The sequence below is a fragment of the Molothrus aeneus genome, chromosome 9 (assembly GCF_037042795.1).
Source record: "Molothrus aeneus isolate 106 chromosome 9, BPBGC_Maene_1.0, whole genome shotgun sequence".
NCBI classification, from domain to species: Eukaryota; Metazoa; Chordata; class Aves; order Passeriformes; family Icteridae; genus Molothrus; species Molothrus aeneus.
Window position 1 is genome coordinate 6098710 of NC_089654.1, and position 17674 is coordinate 6116383.

General features: G+C 39.0%; 1 protein-coding gene across 1 annotated transcript in view; it reads right to left on the minus strand.

Moving 5' to 3' along the window:
• ZFYVE9 (zinc finger FYVE-type containing 9) overlaps window positions 1–17674 on the minus strand; it is a 56329-nt gene that overhangs the window by 22431 nt on the left and 16224 nt on the right. The window contains exons 3-8 of the mRNA XM_066556100.1: window positions 13989–14093; window positions 11153–13212; window positions 5943–6042; window positions 2192–2368; window positions 1697–1866; window positions 858–981 (exon numbers count right to left, since the gene is read on the minus strand). Of these exons, the coding sequence (XP_066412197.1) occupies window positions 858–981; window positions 1697–1866; window positions 2192–2368; window positions 5943–6042; window positions 11153–13212; window positions 13989–14058 (2701 nt within the window). The 5' untranslated portion in view covers window positions 14059–14093. The remainder of the gene's footprint in view (window positions 1–857; window positions 982–1696; window positions 1867–2191; window positions 2369–5942; window positions 6043–11152; window positions 13213–13988; window positions 14094–17674) is intronic.

The window sequence follows — 17674 nt, forward strand, 5'->3', positions numbered from 1 at the left end:
ATTGAAAAATGTGTCACAATGTCAACTGAAATCCCAAATGACTAAGAAGTTAAGAATTGTTATTTAAATCACAGCAAGGCTGAAGGGCATCAGTCCTAAACTACCACAGGATGGAACAGATCTGAAATTAAATGCTGCTCACATTTTGGGTTTGACACTATCCTGAAATAAAAGGTTACTTTCAACTTAACATTAGAAACACAATGTGTCAGCAAAATATCTAATAGGAATAAAACAAACAAAGAAGAGAAAATAAATTCATTACAGGGATGTATTAAAGGATGTCATGAATCAGACTGTGGAAAGCAATTTCATATAAAGAAATACACATTTTCTAATCTTTTCAAAATTAGTTTTTAATTTTCTGAAGCCTCCTCAATTTGGAACCTTTATAAAGGGATATCACAATGACTAAAAGCTGCACTGTGGGCCATGATGTGCAATAGTGCTGTTGAATGCAGTGCTTGGGGATGCCTCAGACAGAGCCCATGTTCCAACAGAATTTCAGAGAAGGCAAGCATGAATATTCAAAAGACTAATTAAAACCTATCTCTGTTTGAAACATTCCCCACAGTCCGATTAGTAAAGAAATTAGCACATGTTTCTGGACTGCAGTTAATTTTTTGCTTTGTGTTTTACTTTTTACAGGAATTTCACTGCAAGGTGGGGCTTTTCCTGGATGCAAATAGGGATCAATTGTGCAAAGGAGTGGCCCAACATTTACCCACGAGTGCTTACTGAGAATTCTTTCCAATACTCAGCACACTGCCAGCATCTTATTTTTAAAATAAACACACCAGCCACTAGGTTATTGCATCTGGTAAGCATAAAAGCTGGCTGCCAAATTATACCCTCACCTCCTTTTACTCCAGTGGAGATGAGAATTGGAGGAAGACCATCTTCAGGAATCAGATTCATTGCACTGCCAACAGGACTGCCAACCTGAGTTATATTTCCCGAGAATACAGAGGCATTATCAGTCTACAAGAAGCAAACAACAAGGAAGGACAACATTAAAACAGTAATAATGATACAAATATAAGAGCTGGCAGGCTAAATTATTATAGATGTAGGTGAAGGAGTCTGTGTCTGCTGGAGAAACAGAAGCACCAAGTAATTTGGCTCTGTAACAACAGATGATCATGTGATGACTCCTGTATGTGAACTGTTGCTAGAAAATCTGCTCAGAGCCTGCACCTCCCTTCTCTAACATCATACAAACCCATTTCTTCACAAAATCTTAATGCATCTATGCCCATTTGAACTTTTTGCAGAGTCTCAATTCCACTTACATTGTTAACTTTATCTGCACTTTCCTGCATACATAATTTTGTGACAGAATATTCTTCTGATAATCTTACTGTTTCGAACTCCTTACTGACCACAACTCACCTTTTTTAAAGCATGTGTTACACAAACATCCTTCACACACCAGCTGTACAGCCAAATAGCAGGAAGCCACTCAGACAACAAATATTCCTAGTGCTTTGCTGCAAAACTCTTCATTTCATTTAAAAAGATATGGTTGTTTCAGCACTCTGCAAACATTCAAATAAGGACAACACTTGCTGTGCAACATATTAAGACAAGCCTGAGCAGATTTCCTGCATGAGTCTTACTGCAGTCACCACAGCAACTCACAGACCACTCACAACCAAGGCAAACACAGGATTTTGAATGCCAAATACTCCCTTACTTCTGCTGATGAAGTGTTGTTGGCCATGGGCTTTGGTGGATCATGAGACACTGCTAAGGTTCCTGTGGAAGTAGTCCCAGCTACTGTCAGCTTTGCTGCATCGGCAACTTCTCCATTGGGTAAAATCCCATCAGCAAACCAAACACGCCTTTGTTCTCTAGGCTGAGCCACTGGAGAGAACATAAAAACCAGCATTTAACATCTCACAGCAACACTGCCTAGGAAAATCTGAGTACAAAACTGCAAAACAGAAAAAATAAATATAAAAATGTGGATTGGAAGGAACTTAAGATATCACCTAGTGCATTCCCTATGGCAGCATCATGTACAGAAACAACCACTGAGAATAGTTTACATGTCCTGAAAAACCTGATGTCCCTGCTGAGGGCAGGAACAGCTCATGGGCATTAGCCATTATTTGGAATGGATGAAGTGCAGATATTCTTTCCAAATTCTTCCTACAGGTAAACTGAAAGAAAAATGAAGTGTTCTTACCTTCTGCTCCAGGATGCTTCAGAACTCCCACAGGTACCATGACAGTGGGAGGCGGGGAGCTCAGGGCGCCCGAGGCCTGAGCCTGCTGCAAAGGAGGGATAGTAGAACAGTATTCAGCAGGATTGTTAGGGTTAGGGCTCTGGCTTGAGGCACTCATCATGTTCTCCCAGGCTTGAGCTAAAGCAAACAAAGAACAAGAGCCATCAACACAGAGCAAGGTATCTAACAGTCCAAAACACTGTGTTAAGTTCTCAGCTGCTGTCAGTATGGACCCTGCCACCTCCCAAAGACCATTCCCTCCATGTAACAGCCCAGGAGACTGCAATTAAGCAAGAAAAGCACAAGGAGAAACTGCACTGGCCCTGTGCAATAAAAATATCAGTCCAAAAAGAAGTATTTTCTGTAAAGGGTTAAAATACACTTTGACTTGAGCGATGCTTAGCTCCTCATGCTTCATTTTGTTTCTTCTTCAAAGATTTAACTGCAAACAGTCAATGTGTACGTAAATATATATATATGTATATATATATATATATCACAATGCATGGAGAAATGGAGGTTTTTACTACAAATCTTTCATAACCCATAAAATACTTGAGCAGATTTAGCTTTCATTTATGATAAAAAGCACCCTGCACCTGCATTTCTCTATGTCCAGGGCAGCTGTGTGCAGATCAACAACTTTTATTCTTAACTCTAAAAAAACCTTTATGCTATTAATTTGAAAGGCATGACTTGAGCCTTAATTCAACTGGCCAAAAAAAAAAAACACATAAATCTTCTTTGTCAACAACATCTATCATAGGAAAACCTCCTCCAGTGAGTAAACCAGACTATCTCCACAGTGCTACTTCTTTTTCACCTCTAAGGGAGGCTTGTAGCAAGATGCCAGAAAATTCGTATGTGTGTTTGCACCCACAACCATATTAGTGTGTTACAAATAAATGCATTCTTTGAGTCAGGCACAAATATCATGGCACCTAAGCTCTCAGAGCACGTACACCCTTGGGTTCCTTCAGCTGCAAATTGTTAAGAAAACCAAGGTGGAAATAACAAGACCAAATAAAAAGGCCAAACACAACTCAACAGAACAGAAACCCTCCTGCTTCCCCCATCAATCTGCAAAACCAATAGTGAAATGCTTGTCAATGAAAAATGTATTGGCATTCCAGCTGAGAAAATTACTTGAACCAAAGCACTTTTTAAACAGCAATTCTATACCAGTTATAGCAAAAGTCCTGAAAGAAGAAAGCATTAAAAATGCAGTTATCTGTCCAGGGCTCCTTTATTAGAAAAGTAAATGAGCATTCTTAAAGCCTTCTTTAAATGGAGCAAAGTGCCAAGTCAGCAGATCTACCAACTGAAAATACACTAAAACTAGCATTGGAAACTGATGAGACACACAGCCTGGCCATGGAAACGTGCCAGAAAACACACAACCCTCCCCTCACACCCCAGTCAAACACAAACCAGGTTCTGAGCAATCAAGTGAAATAATAACTGCTTTTACAGTTCCTACCCCTGCTTCCAGGACTGTGCAAAGATTAATGATTAACCTGCTGCACTGACAGGGACAAAAGGCCCAAAAGCTGCACTGACAAAAGAAACTGGAAGGACCAGGAGGGCTGGGATGCAATCAGGCTACAGGTGAACTAACCCAAAGCATCACCAAGAAGCACTGCAGCAGGGACAGGAACCCAGGGAGACAGGGCAAGCACAGCACCAGCCTGGAAGGAACCAGGCACTGGTGTCACTGCTGCCATTCATGTGCATCTGCCCTGGCAACAGGACAGAGAGGCTATCAAATGAAATCATTATAATGTGATCAGTTTTATTATGTCTTTTTGAAACAACACTTTGGTTTCAACAAAATATTTACAGATTCTTCCCTTCCCCCAGATGAAAATTAATCCTACTCACCAGGCCAGAGCCAGCTGTCTTTTGCTAACTGTATTTGTAATTCCCTGTTCTTGAACACCTTGAAATGCGTTCATTTCCCCATCTCAAAATGTAACAGTTTAGAACCCCTTCAGCATCATTAGTGGGACTAGATTTAATTTCTAGATACTGCAATCTACAATTTCCTGTCACCTTACACATTTGGCCTAGAGTAAAGAATTATTAATAATTAAAACCTACCACTGCACAGTGATTAATGTTTAATATTTTTGAAGCATTTCATCTTTTTGAATTTTTTTCTGAGAAAATTATATTCTTGTTTAATAACAGATACTGCCTACTTTTATATTCTCATCTCAAGACTAAGCACTCAGTTACTTTCAACCAAACCTGAACCAATACTCAACTTCTTTAGAGAAAAAGTAAAGCTATGACCTTAAGTTCAGTTTAGATGTTCAAACAACAAAGTAAGTGATCTTTCAGAAAACAGACCAAATAATCCACTATGCAGTAATATGTAAAGATAATGCCAAAATTACTTTCTGTGATGCTGACACAAACCACAATTTTCCTGAATAATTCTTGGTTAGAATCTCTGCTAAAAGTCTCCAAAGTTTAGCTAAACAATTGCAGCAATGGATATTCCATGATAAACCATCCTGATAATTACTGAACAGCAATTCTAACAGTTAAAAGTTGGCATTTAGAGCCTGAATTTCCCTGACTTCTCATTGTACCTTGCAGAATGTTAGAATGCACCTGCCAGACCGTCCTCTACCACTGAATTCACTTCTGGCATCAAGTTTCAGTGATCCAGATATATATTTGTACCCCAGGACCAAGACACCCATTCACTTTCCCACTAATAAGCCAAAATGCCTGGAATTTCTCACTATGAGACAGGTTATCTCATGAATTAAGCACCTACATGGGTCCTCTCTCAACCTAATCCAATTCCTCTGCCTTCTCAATTCAAGACAGAAGAAGTGAACATTGAGTCTTCCAGCAGCAGCTGTCTCAGTGTCATGGGCATATCTCAGCTGGACAGATCATCACCCAGGGGTAGCTGCCAGGGTGGGAAGTTCTGGAGATTTTCACAGCCTCAAGGGAGTGCTCTGTGTTTCCCCATATTTATAGCACAGCTCTAAAGTGTTAACACAATAAAGAACAACACACAAAATACACTCCACAGCCTGCTGGCCAAAACCAGGGTTTTTCTTTACACCAAGCAGAGGTGATAGAACTTCCTATCAGTTCTACTGTGTGAACTTCAGAACTACTTGTGACCTCTCTCCTGTGTCCCATGTTTTCACCAGGCTTTTAGCCACAGCACCACCCTGGGTTTGACACTCTCCAGGAATGTGTGAATGTAACCATCAAAGCTCAGCTGTCCACATTTGGGGACCTGTATTTAGACAAGACCTCCTACTCTAGCATCAAGGAATTAAGAAGAGGAGCTGAATTAATTTGTGGATAAATACTACTTTCCCAATCTCCTATAGTGCATGATCTAGAGCAGGCACATCATGCATATCTTTGGCATTCCATCTAAATGTGTAGCAGCCTATCTACTCAGGCAACTAAGGATACAGAGTACACTTCTGAATAAACCTCAAAGTCCCAGTTTTTGCAATCCTGGTAGAGTACTCCCAAATGAAAGCTTTCAAACTCACTGCAACCTTACCAGTTTTTCTACTCTTCACTGGGAATCCATGCCAGCCTCTCGAGCACCTTTACTGTTTCAAATACTTACCCATACAAATGAAGTATTTTGGTATTTTTTCTTTTCAAATGCCCTCACTGCAGCTCCACACAAAGCCAGTGAGGTGCCAGAGGTTCCCTGTCCACTCACCATTCATCAGCACTGAGTGGCAGATCACACACACTCTGGCTTCCTTTCGGTCCATGTACAGCAGCTTGCACTTCAGGCTACAGCACGCGGCACAAAACACCTGGAACACAGGGAAACTGCTCAGGGCTGTGCACAAATATGGGACAAACTGATGGACCTGCACAAGTGAGTGTCTGCAAAGCTCTTGAAATGCAAAAGACAGAGGTAAAAAATCAGTATTTTCCCATTAAAGCCACAGTGACCAATACCTACCCAGGGTGCCTGTAGTACTAATCCTGAGGATTATTTTGTGGAACACATAAACACATTTTGTCCTGATACTGCACAGCAGTGTTGTTAAAATTTGTTTGGCATAAATGACAATGGGGGTAAAAAATACCTACCTCATTACAATCCTTCACAGAATTAACAATTTGGGAATTAACTTCAGTCTTAGAAAAAGCATGAGTACTTCCTAGAATTAAATAGCAATTCAATGCACAAGTATTCCATATATATAAAAGAAACTGCTATGGCACAGATTAATTCAAACTTAATGAATTCTTTGTAACAGCACAATTCATCTACATGGAATTGGACATTAGAAGGAATTTTTGGACATCAGGAGGAATTTCTTCACAGAAGGGGTGATTCAACATTGGAATGGGCTGCCCAGAGAGATGCCAGGGAGGTCCCTGGAGGTATTTAAGGAAAGACTGGATGTGGCACTCAGTGCCATGGTCTGGCTGACAAAGCAGTGATCAGTCATTAGTCAAGACTGGACTTGATTATCTCAGGAAGTTTTTTTCAACCTAAATAATTCTGTGATTCTGATAGCAACTCCAGATATGAAGCTAGTAGGTTTGAGGAGGAACAGTGACTATCAAAATGTTTTAAGTGTTAAACACATAAACCAAGACATTTCAGAAAGCTGAATGACATTAGTACTGCAAGAAAATCTTGCTCCATTTCTATAAAAAAGCTCATTTTGACATGAATGCAAACATCACAGTATCACAACAGGAGGGAGAACTCAGGAACTGCATTGGGTGCACCCTGGCTGCTGAAGGGGCTGGGGCAAAGCCCAGGGAGCACAAAGTGCTGTGGAGATGCAGCTGCAGTGCTGGTCCTTCTCCCCTGCAGCAGCTCTAAAAACTCCCCAGTCCTGGGCAGGAAACATTCCTGAAGCTTCTTCCAGACAAGCAAAACCATCAAACATGAGCATGGCTTGTGCACCAGAACACACTTGCATGCAGACAGGATCCTACAGTAGCAACTGCCTTCTCAAAATCCTGCAGAACACGAGCCCTTAATGATTTCTTATTCATTTTAAATAATGATATTGTCTTTATTTAAAAAAAAAACAGTAGTTCCTCAGGGTTATTTTTCTGGTGATATGAAGATGCTGATGAACATCGACTTCCTGCAGAAAGGTAATGTCACACTCAGGAGATCTGCAAACAGCAGCAGCTGCTTAACAAATGAGTTCAGATATCAAGAGAGAATTTCAACATTTAGTTGTGGGTGGATATTATCTCTGCAATACACTATGCATTATTATGATCTATAACGCTTTCTAAATTAAAAAAAATATTCCATCACTCCAGCAGCATTATTTCTGTAATACAGACAAGAAGCTACACAGGATTGTTATATATAAATGTGTTTAAGCCTAATTAAATTTCAACCAAGTTAAAGATCACACCAAATTACAACTACTTTTAGTGGCAAGTGTTCAAAATAAGCAAATACAGGTTCTGAACTAAACATGAGAGCTGAAAAACAAACGTGCAGAAAGCTCAGCCCTGTCTCATTAGAACCAGTTTTAATGTTTTCTAACTATGACAGCTCAAACATTTCAAAAACAAAATATAATTAAGCATAGACTGGAATTTTAATGCAAAAATAAAATCCACCCTTTCACATATGTGAAAACCTTTAAAAAACCAAAGTAAATATATTTGAAAAATCTGATTTCTGCACTTACATCTTAACCCAATTTACATGTATTCTAGGGAATATTTAAAACAACATCACAGCATATTTTAGAGACATTTGACATCATTTCAGTTCTCTGGGCAAAACTTCCAGTCAAAAGTTCATTCAGTATTGAACATGGAAAAATCAATGTTGTCAACCATAAATGAAGACCCAACACAAATTAATATCTAATTTAGGACCCTTTTTCAAACAATACATTCATGAAAGCTCCCGAATGCAGTGATTTAAATATTAAAAGAGAAAATAGAAGCAATGACAGAACATCCCCACCTCCTCTCTTAGGCTGCACCAGCCCTGAGCAGCAGGGAACGTAATCCAGCACAACTGACAAGTCAGACTTGTTATTAACAATCACCAAGTCATTATCTCAGTATACCATGCCATAAAAAAAACAACAGAGCAGTGTCATAGCAAGTTTTTATGTTACTAAGGCTTTCAGGTTCACTAGGAGTTGTTAAAGAATTAGTTGCTAGTGGAATTGCTGATTTTTTTAGTATTTTAGCAGAAAAATATAATTTTGATTGTCAATAAAAAAGATTGCATATAAATCTTCTGGTTTTCCTATCAAGGATGATGATTTAATCTGACAATAGAAGGTACATAAATAGGTAACATATAATTTATGAATGTGTCCACACATTCATCAGGTTCTTTATTTTAACTCAAAATTTACTCTAAGTGTATTACTTTCTATCAATCCAAATGGTTCATATCATCCATTAACTTTGCAATTATTACCCTGAAATTAAAAACCCAGACTTCCTAGTTGCCACTCAATTATTTTTAAATGCAGTGTTCATTCCCAAATGAAGCAGATACATTCACCCCTACTAAAATGATTTGTCACAACGCTAATAAAGCTTAAACAAAAACTGCTGTGCTAAAGCTTGTGTTCAAAATACTTCATCCCATGACTTCCCTTAGAAACAAATAATTGCAAGGGCTGAAGACTGTTTCCCCAATTCTTTTAGTGAGGTTCAGACCTTTACCAGTGGAAGCATCCCTGTGGTTCAAGAGTTACCTACAGCACACACGGTGTGGGTTGTTTCTGTGATTAGGCTTCCACTACTGCAACCAGAAGAGGTTTTAGCTTCTAGATCTGTTCCCTGAGGAATGGCTTTACTGGTGAAGTTCTGAACTGCTCTGGGGAAAAAAGGCAGAAAGCAGGAGCAGAGAGCTGAGAACTGGGATTTCTCAAGCCACTGCAGCCACATTCATCAGAACTTGTCTGTCAAAGCTTTGGTCTGTCTCTGCCCAGCATCATACAGGAATTAAGGGCTGTAAAGCAATTTGCAGTTTGTGCTGGGTATTATGTGACTTACACTGATCCTTAGCATTTATTAGTGAGTCCTTTTCACCACATCTTTTGGCTGCACTTGTGCAAATTTGGCTCAGATAAACACTTGCTGACAAAAGCTTGTAAAAACAAATCCATTCTAAGTCTACTGAGTCAGTTTGTCTACTGAGTAGAGGTATTTTTTATTTTATCCATTTTCCCACATATAATCATAAAAAACCCCACTGGCACTGGCAGTTCTTCTCAAGGTTTGTCAGAAGAATGTAAAAAGAAAAAGAAAAAAAAACATATAAAAATTTTTGGCCTTGTTCCATCATTGCATGTTTTATCCATTTACAGATACTTTTATTTTCTGCATTCATTTGTGTTACTCGGGGCTTCAGTCATTACAGAGGAACAATTAAATCCAATCAATAAACTTTTTTAAAACACAAAAATAAGTAAAAAAATTTACTGCACATAAAATCTGAAGTCACATTTGTCCAACTAGGAAAAAAAAACACCCTAAATAACCGTATCAGTTAACATATCAAAGCTAAAATCATGGACAACCCTTTAACTTCCATGCCTTACAGATTCTCCTTAGCTGCTATGAGAAGAATGAGGCCGCTGATGGAAACCCAAAGTACACTGAAGGCAGGCATGTGCTTTTTGTGATGCTCATTGATCACCTGTGCTCAGTACTGGCTCCACATCAGGACTTCCACTGCAACCAAGATGCTGCAGGATGGGCTGAGCCAAGTGCAAATCCTGGAGCAGAGCACAGGGAATGTCTGCTCAGCTTTTCAGAGAGCCCTGGGAAAGACTGCTCAGCATGTCTCCAGTGAGAGGCTGAGTGCTGCGCTCTCTGGCTCCTAAAGGGAACAGGAGCAAGCCTGGGGGCTCTGCTGGGCTGCTGCCAGAACCAGCTGGCACCAGGCTTTGAGCTTTCCTGATACATTTGCTTCTTTTAGGTTCTTTATCCAATCATTCTGCCCTCCCTGCACTCTTCTGGTAGCAAAAATTATCACCCATAGCAGCCAGGTCTTTCAATCAACTTCAGAAACCTTTGAATGAACTGAAGTTTTTTTATTCTACTTCTTGTTGGTTTTAGTATTTCTTTCTACAATATTCATTAATAGCTAATTAACAAGAGTGTTAGTTTACTGCTTTTGAATCATCATTATTTTCTCCCTGAGTTCCTGCTTATGTCACTGATATATATTTCAGTAAAAGATATCTGGAATACTTTACAGGTTAATAATTTACAATAAAATCATCACATAAGAATTTGAGTTCACCTAGATGGCACATACATAAAATGTTAAAACATTCTCAACAATAAAGTATTTCTTACACAACAAAAAGTGATACAGAAATTGTGCTTTAGTTGTTTTCATTATGACATTTCTCACTATGTGGACATACACCAGATTACAGTTAATCACTTTTTTTTTTCCCCCAAGAGCAAATGTATGTTTAAAAACATGTTAATACTATTTAAAATAATGTAAGCAATATGAGAATAGTAGAGAAGACTGAGAAGAACTGAGTTTATCAGCCATGTAAACCAGCAGGAATGCCAGCAATCCAACAGCCCACTCCCAATACACAAGTTTGTTTCAGTAATTTTAATGGGATTATTGATGCAGTAATTTCTGTAAAGCAGTTTCCTGAACTTAGTCATTTTATAAAAGTTCTGACATAAACCCAAGGATGATCATTGCAATCAAGAAATACAACTGCTCATTTAGACTAAAAACAATGAGTTACTCTTTATTGACACACTAAATAGATCAGAGCTCAGAAATTCCCATTCTGCTTCACTCAGACACAGCTTTTTAGGAAGAGGTGTCACAGGTAACTATATCCAGTAGCTTAGCAAGCCCTCTGATGTTGTGCAGTACCAGGGAAAAAAGGGTGCTTTGAGCTTATTCACAAAATATGAACTTACCTTCCCACAGGCTCTGCAATGGTGCCTTCTTTTGGTGAATGTAAATCTGGCCTCACATTTCATACAGTTTGGTGCTTGAGAGTCTGGAACCCACACAGGAGCCACCTCACCCAAAGTCGTAAAAGGCTTTCTGGCTGGAGCTCCCAGCTGGCCAGCTCTGAGATCATTATCTGGACTATCTGGGGCTACTGCAAGGCACGAACTATTAGAGACTCCAGATTCATACTCGTCCAAATGTTCCCCATTAGAGCCAGTACCAGAGGCATTTGAAGATGTTTCACCAGGAAACGTGTCTGCTGTATCCCCTAACTGTGTCTTACCAAAGACATTTTTGTTTTTACTACTACCTCCACAATTTGGGGGAATAACATCATTTTGTAAGTGGTCCGATAATGGCTTCGGAATCTGCAGTTTCAGATTTGTGGGTTGCTTAGGTCTTGCACCACCAAAAGGAACACTATATTGCAGGTTAGTCACTGGTTTTGGTGAAGTCTGCCCTTGCATGGATGAAACCTGACTACAAAGATTATGCAAATAATTTTTCTTTATGTGATCACCAGTGCTGTTTAAAATAAGACCACTCCCTTCTGTGGCCTCATTTCCTCTCTGTTCATAAATATTAGTGTAACATTCTGACTTGCTCTCCTCAATCTCCTTTTCCTCTGTTACCGAGTCTTCCTTGGAGGGTAAAGTCTTTGGAACATGAGCAACAACTGGGTTCTGCATTCCATAGGAATCACAACCATTAGACAGAGAGCTTGCTGCTGATGTAGCCATCACATCAGAGAGACTGGACCCTCCAAGCTCATCTGTACCAGACCCTTTTAAGTCTATGCCTGCCTCCAATACCCCATCTTCATCTTCTCTGCTATTCCCACATGCATCATCAGGCTGTTTGGTCTGCAAAAGTCTTTCATTCTCTCCTAGAGTTTGCTTATTATTCATCTCATTCAACTTTGTCAGCTCCCAATTAGTCATCTCCTGAGATTCAGGGTAACATTCTGCCATGCTGTGCAATTCCGTTGTGCCGAGATTTTTATCACATTCAATGACTTCGCCTTCAGTGGCACCAACATCCTCTGCAACACATTCCTTGTAATTGCCACTTCCAGCCACGTTAGGCTGACAGGTCTCGGTGAGCCCAGATAGCCTAGACTGCAACTGCTGGGTTGTTTCCTGTTCTACGATTAAGCTTCCACTACTGGAACCAGAAGAGTTTTCAGCTTCTAGATCTGTTCTCTGAGGAATGGCTTTACTAGTGAAATTTTCAACTGATGCACAATTTTCTTGCATTTTAGCAGTACCATCAACTGGTCTCTGTAAGAGAGTCACTGCATTGATCCCTGCAGTTGTAGCTTCTGAAAACAGCAAATCTTTATTCATATTAAAATCCTCCTTTAATCGAGAGGAGGGGCATGCAGCAGCCAGGCTTTCAGATGAAGCGTTAATCAAATGACTTACAGCATCATCTTCAGTGCACAGCCTGTTTACCTGCTTTTCTGTATCAATATCCTTTTCTGTGGATCCATTTACAGTAACACTGAGCTGGTCACTCTGTCGGTTTTCATTATCCAGTGTAAAGCTAATAGAGTCCATTAGGGACTGACTGTTGTAATTTGTACAATCCACCACATCACCACTTTGTAGTGTTCTTCTGTCACAGTTGTGCATGACTGCCACCACTAGCACATTTTTCTCCTCTGGCAAGCAAGCTGTATTTCCACATTTCTTTTCTCCTGCTTCCATAGAGTTACACTGATCATCCCGATTACTATTTCTTTTAACCAACTGATCATCTGCTGCTGCCTGATCATCAATCCACATGACTGGGGTCTCTGGGCTTATGCTAAAATCCTTTCCATTAGCACAGCAATCCCCTCCTCCTGTTGGTGTAGTCACTGAGTGGGACAAGGAGAAAGACTTTAATCTCTGCTGACATTCATTAGGACTTGGAGCTTCATTCACGTTGGCCACGGCCGAGTTGAATGACAGGCGCCGAGAAGGAGGATCTAGAATCTGATTCCACTTTGCACCCAGCAGAGTAGGTGAAACAGCGGCATCTGAAAAAGGGTTTAAACAACAAAACTTACTGCCTTATTAAAGCTACAGGTTCTATTAATCCTGCTGCATTAGAATGTCCCAAATAGAAATGCAGAAGTGTTCAAATATGGGCACAAAAATGAAGCGCACCTGTCATAACCAACATCCTTGGTCAACCATTAGTAGTGGATTTCCATAATGTTACTGGAACTCAAGAAGTTTAGAGCTACCCCAATTAGTATCAGGTTGAATTTGCAAAAGCAGCTTTAGAGCATTGATTAATGTATTTTAGACAGCTGGAAGTGCCTGGAAAGATTCTCACCCCCATAAAATGAACATTTCAACTTCCTAGACAGCAAAGAATGACCAATTAGACTAAGCAAAAAATTTAGTGCTTTGAACATGATAGCCTTCATCATATGATTTATGTGACCTAATAAAACATTTCTGCTAAAGAAGCTTAAAATAAGTTTTGCCTGATTTGTTGAAAATAAATGATTCAAATATTGCTACTGAGATTAAGCTTCACAAAACCTTTCTTTAAAAGTGTATGGCACATTTGCTATTAATAGAGGAAGAAATTTTACAAAGGTAAACAACATGAATGGAAGCAGAAGAGAATGCTATTAAGAAATGCTGAAGACATACTATGCAAAATTAAAAGACGTTTTTTGTAAATTCTGAGATTAATTTGCAACTCAAACCCTCAAAGGGTATCACAGATCTCCCCCTTTCCATACTGTCCTCTGGAGAAGAGATCTGATGTGCATCTACAATCCTCTTCAAAATGACTCACCTTCGTTTTGCTCAAATTCATCTAAAACCTTATCGAGGTTATATGCCTCTGCTTGGAAATAGTTCTCCATTTGTCAGGGAACAACCACCAGATCCTTGTCTAAACCTGCCAGAGAACAAATTACAATCAGATGCTTAACCTTCAGTCAGCAGTGTTCCCTTACATATTGTCCTGATTTAAGGGGAAAAGTCCTTTGTAAATCAAATTTTACATACATCACAGACATAAATCAAAAGTATTTTCCAGGAATAAAAATCATTTGTGTGCTTAAACTTGTTTCATTCAGATTAACAACTTCCCCAAACTTGATTTGGATTTTATTACCTCCAGTCTCTCACATTAATATGTCTGGCTATTGGGATCACCATAATGGTAAGAGCAAAACTGCTGTGACACCAGTCTTAAAAAAAAAAAAAAAAAAAAAACAGCCTAGAGAAACCAGAAAGGCCAACTAAAAAATCTGAAGACCTGACTTTCAGATCTCTGCTACCACCAATTACTTCATGTGGCTTTGAACAAGGAGTTTCAACTCCCTGTGCTTCTGATTTTTTAATGTACCGTAGGCTAGCAGTACTCTGTGTCAGTCCTCATTCCTCTCGAGATGCTTCAAAGATTCATGCTTGTAAAAGTTGTTAAGGGACTTAATGGGTGTTACTTGAATTGTGCTACCTCTCAAAATGTCTACTTTAATAATCCTTGTTTCCCTGAAAGGCAGCCACTGGAAATCCAGTAAAATGCACAGAAGTAAATAGTGTCATCAAGAAATAATGCTCTCAGGCTAGAAAAGAAGATGACAAGAGAGAAATAAGGGGGGAAAAAAACCAAAACCAAAGCAAAAAGCCAACCCTGAATCGTTACATAACTCTCTTCACATTATAAGTAATATTTTGCTCTAACACCAGTAACATGGACGCCTCACTACCAAAGTCTTGTAGCAACAAGACACCCTGATTCATTTGTCCCAAACATTCACTACCAGCAGAGACATTTTCCATGGGAAATGTGTGCCATAACCTATAAACCACAGAGACCTTGACTTGACCTGTTCTCTGAACATCATCCAAAACAGCTTTATTCTCTTCAGAGCTGGCTTTCACTGTTGTGAAATAAGGCAATGGAGGAGGAGAGGGTGAGAACCTTGTTTTGCAGCATGAAGCAGTGTTAGATCTGACAGCTCAAATAAAAACCTGCTTTTTTCCACCAGAGATACAACACATTAGAGGAAGTTTCCAATTTAAAACAATACTTTACCATTACCCCCACAGGATCTGGATTTGAGGAAAACATCAACCACCTTTATTTCCATTACTACAACATTTCGTATTTACAAATTCACAAATTATTAATATTTACAGTACAACAGCTTACAACAGCTGCAGTTAGGTTATTGATAGGAAAGGGTTGTGCATTAAAATATCACAAAATGCAGAGTTCAAGTTTTCAAGGTCAACTTAAAATTTGATACATGGTTGTTTTAAAAGGTGATCATGATACAACATAAATACATTGCTATTTAATATAATTAGACTAAGGCATGTGTTAAAGATATACACAGAAGCAAGTTTTAAAGAAATTTAATCTAACATGCATCAACAGAAAAAAGACCATTTGCAAAATAATTCCAAGATAAACTAGACTTGTCATCTAACATACTCCTAGATTTGTCCTCTGTTCTGGAAATTTAGATTAATTCCTTCTGCAAGGAAAACAGATGATTTGCCATATCATTTACTGTGCACAGATGCACAGATCATAACATAGGCAATGGAAAAGCTGCCCACCTCCATCGCCAGCTGTATTTCAGGAGTCTCAAAAAGTAGCACTGTTTTGTACAAAATACCAGGTGACTGCACATCCATTTATAATGTATTTCATTTACATTACAATGGTAACATTGCTCCTAGCAAACAATTGATGAAGACATATATAATTATTCCTAGGCAAAGTCCTGCTACTGAAGTCAATGATGCAAAGAGTATTTGTCAGTGAGGCACTGCAAGACTGAAAAATGTCATAACAAATTTTTGTGCTCATGAGTTCCAACTGAAGAGAGAAAAGACCTTTTATATCACTATTGTTATTTCGCTCACTGATGTACCAGGATACATGGAGAACCTTTTATTTTTAAGCTCAAAGTCACTAAGATGACAGCCACTCTAAATGAGATCTCATTGTCTGTTGCAGTAGGTATTTCTCAGAAAAGGTCAGCTGCAAATCTTTAGGTCTCATATCTAAAATTATTATTATTATATAAAAGAATGCAACAACCCCCCAAGCTTTTCTGCAAGCTTCTGCCAAGGGCAAAACACGCTGCCAAATCCACAGAAGTCCTTAATGTCCTCTCCTCTGTCTGACAGTAAAGGAGGATGAGTACTCATGTTCCTAACAGATATCAGCAAGGCTTCCTGATTGTCAGCAACTCACATATTTTCCAGGTGAAGATTTAATGCTTCAACTCACCATAGCCAGCAACTCAAGATCAAAATAGAAAATAAAATGCTCTAACACAGCATGCCATAATAACTGAGGAGCTGTTTTCCCTGTGGTTTAGAATTTCATTTTATTTTGAATATTTTTATTGAATGCCCAAGATAAATAAAAAACATGTTCCTTTACAGGTCTTTTGAGACCTTTGACTGCATCTCACATGTACCACTATAAAAGTTTGGAAGACTTTTAGAATTACTCTAATCCCAAAGTTTCTCTTAGGACAAAGGTTGGCATGACATTTTTTCAAGGATCCTTAATAGTTGAGAAACTCTGTAGTATTGCCCAAATATCCTGAGTCAGGGCACGAAGAGAAGCTGATGAGCAAACACACAACACTTAGACTCTGGAAAAAGGAGAATAAAAACAGGAGCAAATCAGAAAGAAGTTTCAGTGGTAATTTTATGCTATCAAAAAGGAGATCCAAAATTACTATATATTGGGATGAACAATATGAAGGAGAGGATCTTGTGCCAGTGCAAGGAAAAGAAAGCACAAACCAGCAATGAGTAAAAAACAGGAGATGTTTTTTTCAAAAATACAGTCCTCCATGCTAAGACTTGGCAGAAAAGACTAATTATGGGAAAAAAAAAAGTAAATTTTTACATTTTATTTAACTCTGTATACAAGAAAGATTGCTACAATGGTTACTATCCACTGGTATATAAGTCCAGAACTCAAGATCACTTGTTATCCATTGCAGAGTCATCTTCTGTCTTTCAGGGCAAGGAGCTAATTAAAACATGCAGTCTGTCAAACCAGATTATTTTCAAGCTCCTGTTGGATCACACATCATGCATAATTCAGGAAGTGTGTTTTACTTCTCAATTTCTTCATAACAACAGCATGGGCTTATCATCATCTTCATTTCTGAAACTTAGGAACTTACATTCCATGAGGCTTACATGCTTTACTCTCCCTTGATGTCTAAATTTAAAGGTGCATGTACCAGAAATGTGTGTGTCATATCCACCCAGAATTACTGCCCTTGTCATAGCATTCAAACACAACTCAGACTGCAGCTGCATAGTGGAGGAAAGAAGGACACAAAGGTGTCCTTAAAATTAGGTGTTTCAAAGAGGCTTAGCCTTGGAGACTGCCTCTCAGATATCCCACATGCCAGTTTGGAAATTTCCTGGGAAATGAACTGTACAAGAGACTGGCCTTGTGTTACACCTGCAAAGCAGCCAGACTCGTAT